General features: G+C 51.9%; 1 protein-coding gene across 1 annotated transcript in view; it reads right to left on the bottom strand.

Annotated features, from left to right (window-relative positions):
* Positions 1-6,563: 6,563 nt before the first annotated feature.
* Positions 6,564-13,131, bottom strand: part of ABTB2 (ankyrin repeat and BTB domain containing 2) — a 140,493-nt gene continuing 133,925 nt past the window's right edge. Inside the window, exons 15-17 of the mRNA XM_074148857.1 lie at positions 12,077-12,145; positions 10,745-10,858; positions 6,564-8,796 (exon numbers count right to left, since the gene is read on the bottom strand). Coding sequence (XP_074004958.1) covers positions 8,599-8,796; positions 10,745-10,858; positions 12,077-12,145 — 381 coding nt within the window. The 3' untranslated portion in view covers positions 6,564-8,598. The remainder of the gene's footprint in view (positions 8,797-10,744; positions 10,859-12,076; positions 12,146-13,131) is intronic.

Here is a 13,131-nt window from a genome sequence, read left to right as displayed (position 1 = left end):
GTTTTAATTTGGGGCTGGCTGTTCAGTGAGCACTGACTGTTGTCAGTTCCATCTCGTGATGTGGTTGGTCCTTGTGATTAGGAGTTCAGGGTATACAATGAACACTTCTATTTTGAAGGCGGTCTATAGTTCCTCAAGCAGCTCCTCAAGCAGCTGTGATAAAGGCTGCTCTCTTGCATTCACACTGGCTTACAAGGTCTCAGCGTTCCCATAGCTCAGCAATTTACATTTCCTAGTTCTCGAGCAGGGCAGCACGATTAGCAGGTGCTGGGGAAGCTGCTTGGGCCATTCTGTCTCCCTACTGACCTCGAGCTGCTGCTCGGTTTTGCTGGAAAGTTTTGTGTTAAGGATGCCAGAAAACCAGCACTGTCATACCGACACCTGGTCTGAGGGAGCGTCACGGTCAAGGGAGATGATTCTACTCTGCTCTCGTGAGACCCCACCTGGAGTATTGTGTCCAGCTTTGGAGTCCTTGGCACAGGAAGGACGTGGACCTGTTGGAGCGGGGCCAGAGGAGGCCACAGAGATGCTGGGAGGGCTGGAGCCCCTCTGCTGTGAGGACAGGCTGAGAGAGTTGGGGGTGTTCAGCCTGGAGAAGAGAAGGCTCCGGGGAGACCTTCGAGCCCTTTCCAGTCCCTCAAGGGGCTCCAGGAAAGCTGGGGAGGGACTCTTGATGAGGGAGGGGAGCCATAGGACGAGGGGGAACAGTTTTAAACTAAAAGAGGGGAGATTGAGATGAGATCTGGGGAAGAACTTCTTTGCTGTGAGGGTGGTGAGACCCTGGCCCAGGTTGCCCAGAGAAGCTGTGGCTGCCCCATCCCTGGAGGGGTTCAAGGCCAGGCTGGATGGGGGCTTTGAGCAACCTGGTCTGGTGGGAGGCGTCCCTGCCCAGGACAGGGGGTGGAACTGGGTGATCTTGAAGGTTCCTTCCAACCCAAACCTTACAATGATTCTCTTTGAGCTGGGAGGCCGGTTGAGCAGAGAAACCACTGAACTCACCATCTCTGCTGCTTGGTGGTCCCTGCTCGGCAGTAACTATGTACCAGTCTGAAGCTGGGACTTTCTGTGACTGCAGTGCTCTGGTCTGGTGCCTGTTGGACTCCAGAGGCTTCCAAACCAGGGCAAACCTATGACACAGAATGTCCCTGTCCCAAACCTGAGTGCCCTGATGCGTTCCCTTGATGTTCCAGCTTTGTGCCCTAGAGGTTTACAGCTGCGTTATATTTACTTGTAGATCTCACAGCTCCTTTTTCCAGCAAATCCTTGAAAAACAGCTTCTTCCTGGGTAAGGACAGCATTTCTTCCCTAGGAGGCTGTTCTGTGAAGCATCTCTATGAAGTGTGGGCTTTAGCGTAATAAATAGACCACAGCTGTGTGTATATCTTTGGTTCCAAGCCACTGTGTGAAGGTCAGTGACAAGGGCACATCCCCCACATTGTGGGGGCCAGCTGAGCCCCAAGAAGGGAGATTTGCAGCTGCAGCCCTTAAAGGCTTGACGAGGGTCCCGTTGTCACCTGGCTGTGTGAAAGAGCAGCGCTGGCAGCCTGTGGGGATGAGGCACGGTCTGTCCTGAACCAGCCCTAAAGAAGTTGTAAAAGGAGCAGATATGGGAGGTGTGAGGGTCTTCACAGCTCCCTGGGAAGCCTTCAGAAGAAAAGGTGAGTGTGAATTCTCTCTGGTTTTGCTAGTTTTATTCTAAAAAAAATAGGGTAAGTGGTGACCCTGCTGGGACAGGGGTGAAGAACTACAACCCCTTCCTTTGTGGGACGGGGTCTGCTGGGCTGTGCTGGTGTCTGGATGCTCTCTGTGCCTGACGTGGTCCTGGGAGACACAGAACCAAGTTGTTCCTCAGGGGATTTTACACCAGGAGGGGCTGCAGTTAGTGCTGGAGCCCTTCTGGGGGTTGCTCCCCCGGCTGGGTGAGAGGAAGGAGAGGGGTTCTGACCAACAGGAGCAGCGTGGCTGGAGGGCCGGACCCGGAGGTTCTCCTCCGGCCCAAGGGCTCTGCAGCAACAAACCCACATTTCCCATGGGTTCCTGTAGGACTGTGGTTTTCCTGTGTCTTTCTTCCCTCAATGCAGAAACATCTTGAGTCGGTCACATTTGAGGGATGGTTATTGTAGTAAAAAGTGCTTTTTTTTAATGGATTATCCTGAGCCGGTCACATCCTTTAGCCATTTGAGGAAGGGGATGACAGAAGATGTGCTTGAAGCGGTGCTCAGCTTAAGGAACTGGGTATCAAATGGTTCCTGGTGAGATTTCCCAGTGATTTAACAGGCTGCGAGTCAAAGCTTTAAACGCTTTTAGAGTCCTTTTAAAGCGTCTTGAAACTTTGTGCTAACAAAGCAGCAGTAAGGATTTCAGATTCTCTGTGCGGATTGCTGGAGTCCTTCACCCAGGCGGTGGTGTTTTACTTGCCGTTTAATAGGTGACAGTATCGGAAGGCTTTTTGTTTGTGTTTTTTTTTTTTATTCCACGTTACTTCTTGTGCTAAGAAAATGCTGATTGAACTTCCTTAAAATGTAGAAGTGGCGCAAATTACAATGTGTGTCTCGGGAGGGCTGTTAAACTCCAGTTCTGCTAATAGCTTCAAAACTCAGGTTTAAGAGAGGTTTTATTAGGGAACACCCATGTGCTGTCAGGGCTCTGGTTTTTAATGGCGAAGGTGAGGATCGAATGGTCAAGAAGTTCAAAAAAAGTTCATATTTACATGAAAAAAAAAAAATATATATGTCAGGGTTTGGTTTATTTATAAGGCCCTGCTAAATAGCTCTGAACCGGGGTATGAATTTGCCCGTCCTCTGCCGCTGCTGGGACCGCGCCAAAGCTGTGACCTGCAGGTGGCCGGGATGAAGCTGTGACTCCCTGAGCCCGGAGGCAGACGGAGATTTCTGGTGGTTTCAGGAAATCCGGTCCACGCGAGTGAGTAGGCGGCGGCCGTCAAAAAACTTTTCGATGCCCGACTTAACCGGCAGCGTCCTGGGGAAAGCACCCAGCGGGAGCGTTCACCACCACGGGCTGGGCAGGAGCCCATCTATAAAAGTATCTAAAGTCCGGCCAAGGCTTCTTGTAAATTGTCTGGAAACCAAGGTGGAAGATTGTAGGTAAAATTAAACCGGGTTCTTCAGGCAAACCGGGATTTTATTCTTTATCTGACATCTTTCTGGAGCTGCCTCCTGCCGCTTTCCAGCGGCTGCAGCAATTCTTGCTCTGTTTTCTGGGATTTAGGTGTAAATCTGTTGCTGTAAAAGACTGGGGGGATTTGAGCTGCGTGTGTGCCCCTTCCATTTCTGAGCAGGAGTTGTATTTAAGGAGAATTTTGCTCTTTCTACAGAAAACGTGTGTATTCAGTCGAACCCTTCTTTTTCAGGTTTTCCGTGTACATTTTATGATTTCTGGCAGCTTTTTGGATTCCTCTGCCCGTCTGTTGCTCTTTGAACAGCAAAGTGGAAAAAAGCTCTCAGATACTAAAATAAGTGAGAGAGATGTGGATTTTATTTTATTTTTTTTCAATTTTTATTTTTTTAACAAGTCTGGTCAAACCACATTTTCCTCTGTCTGTGCTTTCCATCAGTCAAGCCGGGTTTAAAATTCCAGCTGGAGTAAGGGCTAGTTGAACCCAATCCAGCAGCGAAGCAAGAACTGCCTGTTTTTCTGGAGCCAGAAGTGCCCTAAAAACGCCACGTGACAGAAGCCGAGGAAGAGAGGTCTTTGAATCTTTGGATTTTTAGGGTGGGTTTGGTTGGTTTTGAGCCTCTTTCCCTCCGAGTAGAGCAGGTTCCTGGTCTTTCTGTTCCCGCATCCCCTGCAGATGGGGCTGCGAATGCTCGGAGGAGCCTGCTGCAGGGCTGATTGCAGCGCAGGCACTTCACCCCAGGAGAAGCCATCCCTGCCTCCTCCTTCCCCGGTCGGGGGCACACGGGTCTTTGCACACCCCAGTGCCCACACGCATTAGTGTCTCAGGTCTCGGTTTTACACCTACGAGGTCAGTTTATGGCCTTTTTTTCGGCGCTCCCCCGGTGGCTGATCTGTCACGCTGCGGCAGGTGCCCGAGCGAGCTCGTTTGCCCGCTGGGGCTAATCGGAGGGAAATGGGGAAGCCACGTGTGGCTGAGCGGCTCCCTGCAGGTGGTGGGTAGCTGTGACCTAGTTGTCGGCGGAATCATCTTGCTCGCTTCGAGACCCCCCTGAGCTGTTTTGACAGCTGGAGCGAGCCGACCTCTGCGAGGTATCTGGGAGGAAGCAAAACCAGTGGAGCCGAGGATGGTCCCTGCTGGTGGAGCTGGGCTGTGCTGTGCTTGCCAGTGGGGGGGGGGGGGTCTGCCTCCCGCAGCTGCGTGAGGATGAAGGGAGCATCTGGGAAGCAGAGGTTGGCGTAACAACAGATAAGGGCAAGGCCTAGAAGGGGCAGGAGGAAGTGATGTCTCTTCCATTTGGCTGTCGTCATAGTGTCTTGGGAGGTTTTTTTTTTTTTTGCTTCCACAGCTGGATTTTTGTTTGGCTTTGTCACTACTTCTTCCCTACGCAGGCTCTGCATCGGGAGCCGTCTCTTGGCAAGGGCTCTAAAACTCCCTGCACCTCGTGGCGTGGGCTTTCTGACGGCTGCCTTCTCTGAGCGGGCACGTGAAGGTGACAGAGGTGGCCAGGGACACGGGTAGCCTTCTCCTGCCAGAGCTAAACGCTGAGACGGGAGCGTGGGGTGAAATCATCCTGCCCGTTGGTGAGTGTGTGTGAAGCGACGAGCCCCGACTGCCCCGTGCAGGAGGGCAGAGCTGCAGCCGAGCCCTTGTGAACCCGCCGCCTCCTTTCCTGGTTACAAACAGCAGGGCACCGGCCAGGACTGAAACGCCCCCAGCTCTGGGGCTGGCCTGATCCCTGTTGCTGCTACCAAGGCCTTGCTCCCTGCTGTGCTGTGATTTTTCACCGTATGACAGAAGGCTTTTCTTTTCTGCCCCTCTTTTGCACGGGCAAATAGCGCGGAGTGCAATATTCTATTTAATTTGTGGATTAATGGGTCTCTTATACTCAAAATGTTGCCTTTGGGGAGGCAAATGTAGCTTTTGAGTCTGTGTCCCTGCCGTGGGCAGGGGCGACAGCATCTCGCTGCCTCTGTCCCTCAAGGGAGTTTCCCCCCCCCTCTCTTCTTTTTTTCCCCCCTTTTGGCTCCCCTTGGCCGTCTCCGTTACGGCAGGTGCGGGAAGCGATGTCTGGTTGCTTGGGCAGCATTTGGCGAGGGCAAAGGGCCAGTTGGTAGCGGTGCTCCATTAGCCAGCGCTTGCCTGCTGTGCAAAGGCTTATTGTAAAGCTAAAAAGCTTTTACTTTAGGCTGAGGGGCATCGAGCACGGTCAGGCAGATGTGGGAGCTCCACTTATTTCCTCTGCTCCCTGAAATAATATAATTATGGCCAGCAAAGTTCTGTGCTTCCCCAACGCCGGGCAAACTCTGCTGCGTTACTTTGCAGGATGCCAAGGGCAGCAGTGTATAAAACAGAGGTGGCGTGTGACTACTTTCCTAAGAAATTTCTATTTAATCTGCTTGCTAAAGTGCTCCAAAGGGAATCTGAGGTGTTTGTATTCCGTGATCCTCGAGAACAAGCTGGTGTTTGTGTTGGTGGGTTTCCAAACCTGCTGGTGCGAGGGACAGCACCCCTCGTGTGTCGGTCCCGGCAGAATTCCCTCGGATGATCTAAATCAAATGCTAAGAAATGCCTGTGGTGGTAATTTATTATAGAACTGGATTTCAACTCTTGCTACGCTGAGATGTGCTGCGCCGTTCCCTTTGTTTAGATGTGGTGGGAAATTCAAGGAAAGACCCAGTTACAAAGAGCCTCTCGGCAGCCGAGCGCGGGTTCTGGCTGTTAATGGTTTCCTCCGAGATGTGCTTGGCACCCTCAGAAAGTACCGGATTCAGAGCTGAAGCTCAGCCGTCATCCCCAAATGCGGCAGGGCTCCGCAAGATTTACGGGGTAAACTTTGGGGAGGAAAAAAAAAAAAATAAAATAAGATAGTTCTGGATCAGATTTTTGCTCTTAAACCTGCGTATTTCTTACCTCGTAGATAAAGAAATGCCTTTGTTCCCGTGCTGCTGCCCGCTGACCCCGCGTGGCCCTCGGGGCGTTCTTAAACGCTCACAGCACACCGGCCAGAGGCGTTTTAGCTTTTGGGGTTCGGAGGTGAGTGGGGAAGGAAGGTATTACCCTGCTTTTGCACCCCTTCTTCGTTAGCGTTTGGGAGAGAGAGAATCGGACGTTTAACTTCCGAGTCCTGCTTGAATCCATCCAGCTCAACAGTGGCTGAAACACTCACCGGCTCTTCTGCTGCAGAGAAGCAGCCTAGAATTAGGATTTTTCTTAGACGCTGACTTACTACTTCAAAAAATGTTTGAGCCTGGGAAGGGGAAGTGAATCCCTCTTCATCCCTTGTTTTAAAGCATAAAATTAGCCATATATACCAAACCCAATTTAAGATGCTAAAACTGCCATGGCCTTTTCCACAGAAGTGTCTTTAAAAATGATTTTTTTCATTTTTAGAAGAGCAGAATAAATAACAGCAGCTGTGTATTTTAAAATTACGTTGTTAATAAAATCCTGGTACATTTACATAAATGACAACAGTAATGTACAATTAACAAAGCGGTGTAATATTACAGCAACAAAAAAGAGGACCTACATATTTGTACAGATCAGCTGGAGCAGCTACTGGAAAATACTTTCCAAGATAAAGCCTTTTGCGGTATTTTTCAGGCAAACCAGTGATAATTTTGAAACACCCGCACGGCTTTCTGAGAATAAATAGGGTTATTGAAGCTGGTGATCTTCGGAAGTGGGTGTGAACCTAAAGCACAGACCGGAGTGTTGGCCTTGGACTAATCACTCGCATCCTCACGTGCAATTTGTAAATCCTTTAGGAACGAGGCGATGCCAGATTCTGACGGGTTTGTTGGGAGATGATGTAGTTCCTTCTCCCTCCCTTCATCTGCCTAAACCACGGTGGTGTGGAGCTTGGGCCCAGCTGAGTCTCCTCCTTCCGGTGTGTCCTGTTCCCATGTTAACCGTTGGATTTTTACGGAGCGGTAGTTCTCCACTGAAAACTTGGCTTCCTCTTCTCCTTCACCTGCCTGTAACGCAGGAAAGCACCGTAGCAGATGCTTTTGGTGGCTCTAACAGTATCTGGATATCTGAAGGTCTTTCCTTAAAGCTATTGGTAAGAGCAAGGTCAGTGTTTTTACACAATTTACTGCCTTCCTACAGCTGGGATTATTTAAAATAAAAAAAAAAACACCAACCACTCACAAAATGCTTCAGACGCAAAACTGTAGATTGAACTGTCTCCGTTTAGTTCTGGATCAGCTAGAAGGCGGCCCAGAGTGAGTCTTTCTGGACCAGAAACCTCTGTCTGCTGCAAAAAATGTCAATCTTGGGCGTTTGAGCATCTTGTTTAAGTGCTGCCACCTGAATGGCAGCCTGCAGCCCTCCCCCGGGAACCAGTCCGGTGTGCGCTGGACCCATTATCCCCTGAGGTAGCATTATTGGTGGGAAGAACACTCCATGGATGAGGCTGTGGAAGCAAAGGTCAGAGCTCCTAATCCCAACCAGCTCCAGAGGGAGAACAGACCCTCAAGCTCTATGTTCCTCGAGGTCTCAGGGAGACTTTTATTGCTATTTATGCTGTAGGAGAGTTTTCGGCATCGTGCTACCTCCTGCTCCACCCGAGTCTTCTAGAAAACATCTTTTATGGTGTCAGGTCTCACAGACAATGAGGTGACAGTGACTGGGACTGTCAAACCTTGATGGTGAAAGGGTAGACGGTCGTCTTCTCCCTCCTCAAAATGGATCTAGATTAACAACTAGCACGCTGAAACCGTATTAAAAAAATACAACCCCCCCCAATTCTCCCTGCCCCAGCTCGGCTCTTCATACGAGGTTTACAGAGTGAGTGATTCCAGAGTTAGTATTACTTTCTACTCAGCTTTGAACATCTACAAAATCTCTCTCTCTCTCAAGGTGCAAACAGTCTGGGGGGAAACTGATGTCAGAGTCTCTCGACGTGTGCAGACCCTGGTGTTTACGACTCTGGCGAAGCAGTTTGTGTGCACAAACCTTTGTGTTCAGACAGATGACTCATTCAACGGGCAGCGATCCACTGGGTTAGAAAACTCCTTCTATGCAGCCTTTTTCGCGAGTGAAACACGGATGCGTACGGCCAAGGTGGCCGTTAACGGTGTGTAGGCAGACGCTTTGGGCTACGTATTAGGTGTCGGGTCTCGGCGAATCGCCCCGCTTCTCCCTGCGTTGTGCTTGTTTGAATGGCAGCATCCGTCTTCTCTCAGGTTCGGGTTCTTCACTTGCATCCTCAGTTCCTGTTTGCGCTGTGACGGTGTTGCTGTGACGGTGTTGCTGTGACAGTAGTAGCCTAGAGAAGCCAGCTCCCCCCGCCGTCAGCGGGACGAGGCACAGCACCCTTGCCCGGGAGCGGGGGGGGGGGGTTATCTCTCGTCGGGGACTTTTCAGCAAGATCCAGAAGGCAAAGAGGAGAAGCCACAGCTTTTCCTGACGGCGCGTCCCCCAGTTTGAACCAGTGCTCCTCCCGCGGTCCTGCCTCACACCCTGGAGGTGACGTACACGGAGTGCAGGCGGGCGGCCAGGGCTGTCTGCAAGTCCCGCAGAGGGTCCAGGCCCTGCACTTTGCTGGTCCTGCTGTAGATGAGCTGTTTGAACGAGTCCTGCTCCAGAAGAGAGCTCATGTGTTTGAGGAAGAAGCCTTCACAGAAAGAGGCGAGTTCGGGCGCGTTGTGGATCTGCGGAAGAGAGGAAGATCAATGAGCTCTTTTCTCTGTGTCACTGACCTAAAGGACACACCTGAGCCGCTTCTCATAGAATCATAGAATTTTCTAGGTCCCTTCCAGATTATCCAGTCCAACCATCAACCTAACTCTGATAAAAACCATCACTAAACCATGTCTCTAAGCTCTATGTCAACCCGTCTTTTGAACACCTCCAGGGATGGTGCCTCAACCCCTTCCCTGGGCAGCCCATTCCAAGGCTTAAGAACCCTTTCCAGGTAAAAAATTTTCCTAACGTCCATCCTAAACCTCCCCTGACGCAACTTGAGGCCATTTCCTCTTGTCCCATCGCCTGTGACTTGGAGAAGAGACCGACCCCCCCCCCCGGCTACACCCTCCTTTCGGGGAGTTGTAGAGAGCGAGAAGGTCTCCCCTCAGCCTCCTTTTCTCCAGGCTGAACATCCCCAGCTCCCTCAGCCTCTCCTCACAAGACTTGTTCTCCAGCCCCATCACCAGCTCCGTTGCCCTTCTCTGGACCCGCTCCAGCCCCTCAATGTCTTTTTTGTGGTGAGGGGAAGGAGAGGAAAGAGAGCTGCTGCCAGATGAGGTGGTTGAGCTCAGATCTGCAGGGCGTCGCTACTGCTCCTAAATGGGTGGCAGCGCCTTTGAGGCGGGAAAAATGGCCTGTGGTAAAGATTGTTCACTTACTAATTGTTCATTTCTTAAAAAAAACCAAAGCTTTTTCCTTTTATGTTTTCTAAGGCAGAAAAAGGAAGGTAATAAGAGAGGAAAAAGCGCTGGTGACGGCTAGTGATGTCCTTTGGTGCTTTCTGCAGGCCCAGGTGTGAGCAGGGAGGCATTCGGGCTGTTTTTCATTCCTTGCCCTGATGGCCGGCTGCTGGCAGAGCCGCTGGCCCCGCGCTCCGGTCCCTTCCCCTTCCCGGAGCGGAGCGGAGCAGCTGGCTGACGCGGGGGCCACCGTACCTGTTCGGCTGCGCACGCGGGGGCTGCCTGCGCCCCAGCAAAACACCCTGCGCTGCCAGATGGCACGCACAGCTCGTGGCAATAAGAGTACGCTTCACAGGATGCGAGCCCAGCTCCTGGAAAAAGGAGCTGGAAAATAGGGATGTTACGCTTGTAAAACACGTGAGGTGGGGGATCTGGTTCCCTCTGCTTGGCAGAGCCAGCGGGGGAAGCTCAGTGATGGAACAGCGAAACTCGGGTTCAGTGTTCAGTCACCCCCTTTCTGGGAACTTTGTGCAAATAGTAATTTAAGGAAAAGTACTAAAGGCCCGTAGGGAATGCTCCCTCTCTCCTGCTGCACACTGTTACATTTTAGGTCCTGAAAGAAACCAGCCTCAGTTCCTTGGAAAAAAACAGCCCAGTGTGAGAGTCAGGAATGGAAAAGGATGAGTGCGACACTGCCCACGATGAAAACCTGCGCGTCCTTGTCAGCCCTTTGTGTAGCCCTCCGCTGGACTTTAAGGGATCCGACCCTGCAAACTTGCAGGAATGGCTGAGTATTTCCCTCTGATTTTATCGGTAACGTGGGTTATTCGCTGTAGAGTTGAGTATCTGTGTCGCACAGGAGTTTATGCTAGTTCTGGAGCTGTAACGAATACCTTTGAGCAGCAGGAGTGTGAGGAAAGGGTTTAGTTTTAGCTGCTGTTCTGTGATGGATTGTCCCCGCTGCTCCGAGGATTTCAATCTCTCGGGCTGTGCCGCTCCAGGCTGCGAGGACACCTCTCCCCTGCTCTCTGGGGATCTCGCATCGATTTCATCCACGATTGCTTTAGACAAGAGAACACCCTAGGGCTGGGCAGGACTCTGCAGACTGGAACTCGAATCCAACACCTCGCTCGGGTTTGGGGTGGAGTTACCGGCGTGGCGGGTGCCCGCTCCCTTGCTGTATTTCGTGACCAAAAGGAGAGTGCCGAAAGCGGGGGTGCAGTTTGGCACCTACCTTGGCATATTTATAGATGTGAACGGAGTTCTCCAAGCTGATGGTCTGGGCGCAGAGGATTTCACAGTGTCTCTGGAGGCCATCCAGCTGGAACAGGCTGGCAGCCGACAACAGCTACGGGGACAAGAGAGAAGCTATTTGAGATCATGAGCCTTGAAAGGCTTCGGGAAGACAAACAGAACTGATGATTTCCTCCCTGAACCATCTCCCGCTCCCTGTTTTAATGGCCAAGTCCTCAGGAAAGAGCAGAAAGGCCACTCAGAATCACAGAATGCTCTGGGGTTGGAAGGGACCTCTGGAGATCATCTAGTCCAACCCCCTGCCAAAGCAGGTCCACCCAGAGCAGGTTGCACAGGAATGTGTCCAGGTGGGGTTTGAATGTCTCCAGAGAAGGAGACTCCACCACCTCTCTGGGCAGCCTCTTCCAGGGCTCTGCCACCCTCAAAGTAAAGAAGTTCTTCCTCATGTTTAGATGGAACTTCTTATGTTCAAGTTTGTGCCCATTCCCTCTTGTCCTGTCCCTGGGCACCACTGAAAAAAGACTGGCCCCATCCTCCTGACACCCACCCTTTAAGTATTTATAGGCGTTGATCAGATCCCCCCTCAGTCTTCTCTTCTCCAGACTAAAGAGACCCAAGTCCCTCAGCCTTTCCTCGTAAGAGAGATGCTCCAGGCCCCTCATCATCTTTGTAGCCCTCTGCTGTACCCTCTCCAGCAGTTCCCTGTCCTTCTTGAACTGGGGAGCCCAGAACTGGTCCCAGTGCTCCAGATGGGGCCTCCCCAGGGCAGAGCAGAGGGGGAGGATGACCTCCCTCCACCTGCTGGTCACACTCTTCCTGGTGCCCCCCAGGATGCCATTGGCCTTCTTGGCCACGAGGGCACACTGCTGGCAATGTGCTCGATGCCCAGCTGAAGTGACACACAGATTTCCCCTCTTAGCAAAGGCTTGCTCCTCCTGCAGGAGGTGTATTTGTGCCACCTTCCATCACCGTGCCATACCAGCTCCAGCCTGTCCCACCACAAGAGTGTCCCACTGCCGCTTCCATCTCCCAGGACAGCGGGGACGTGCAGGGGGGGCTTCCGCCCACCTCCACAAAAGCCCTGTAGTGATTTCACCACCCCACCCTCTTCCCCGCCAGCATCTCACGGGCATAACAAAGCATAACTGGTCCTTCTTATTTCCCAGCCGTAGTGTTTTGAAGCTTTAAGCTCATTTCAAAGTGGGAAGCATCCTCTCGAACTGGAAGCTTGGCTCTCAGCTCCTGGATTTTCCCTTCAAGCTGTGTCTCTGCCCCAGGGCGCTTGGCAAGGCTTAGAAGAAAAGGCTCTCACCTCTAAGATATCAGCGGTGGGAATTTCCATAGATTCGGTTCCTCCGTAATACAAATACTGCATCAGCATCTGAAATGGGAAGAAGGCCAGGCCTGAAGCTGTTGTCACCGAAGCCACAAGGGGCTGTGACTGGCTGCGCTCCCCTCCCCTCGGCAGAGGGGGACTGTGCCGGAGGCTGCCTCTCGCCTCCGCTCTCGGATTTTTTTTTTTCCTAGTGTTGCAAATCTGCTGCTTTCTAATACTCTCCGTCCTCGGGCTCTGAAAAGGGCCCCGCTGAGGATTTTAGGCCGAGGGTGAGAGGGTGTCTCCGAGCAACGCGAACCGTCCCTGTAAAACGGTTCCTGGGATGGGGTTTTGTGAAGCCTGGCAGGCTGGTGACAGGCGGAGCTGCCAGCCCCAAACTGCCACCAGCAGCATGTGTGTCCCGGGGACCTCCCAGCCGCTCACCCCCCCCCTGCTGCGCTCCTCATATCAGCTTCCAGCCCCCCCCGGCAGGGCCAGAGGAAAAGGCCTAATTGTTTGCAGGGAGAGAAAGAGGCAGCTTCTGCTCTTTGATCTGCAGGTACCCACCCCCAGCTACACCAGTACCCTCTTAGCCAGGGCAGGAGGAGATTTGGCGATGGGAAGAGAAGTCCTTCCAGCCTCCTGGGTGCTGTGTAAGCGGGTGCGGGGATGGCATCCTGTGCTCACCGTTACTAACGGCTGCTGCTGTTAAAATTGCCTTATTTGTAGCAGGGAGTTACAGGGGAGCGGAGCTGCTTTCCAGCAGAGCCCGGGGAGAACACACATCTCCGGTGGCTCGGCATCCTCCGTGCACCGTAACTTGAGGTCACCGTAGAAATGCCATCATCTCCTTAACTCGTCTGATTGTATTTACCATCAAATTTTTTAATTCCGGGAGGTATTTCCACTGTTTTAACTCTTTTAGATTTGTTGCTCTCTCCAGTGAAGCAAAAGTTTATTTTTAGAAGCTTTTGGATGTGAAAATGTTGTTTAAGGAAGCTTGTTTCAATAGACTTTTTCTTTCATGGCCCGAGCTGCAAAATTTGGATGTC

Source organism: Numenius arquata, chromosome 6 (genome assembly GCF_964106895.1).
Source record: "Numenius arquata chromosome 6, bNumArq3.hap1.1, whole genome shotgun sequence".
Classification (NCBI taxonomy): Eukaryota; Metazoa; Chordata; class Aves; order Charadriiformes; family Scolopacidae; genus Numenius; species Numenius arquata.
This window is presented reverse-complemented; position numbering and strand designations above follow the sequence as displayed.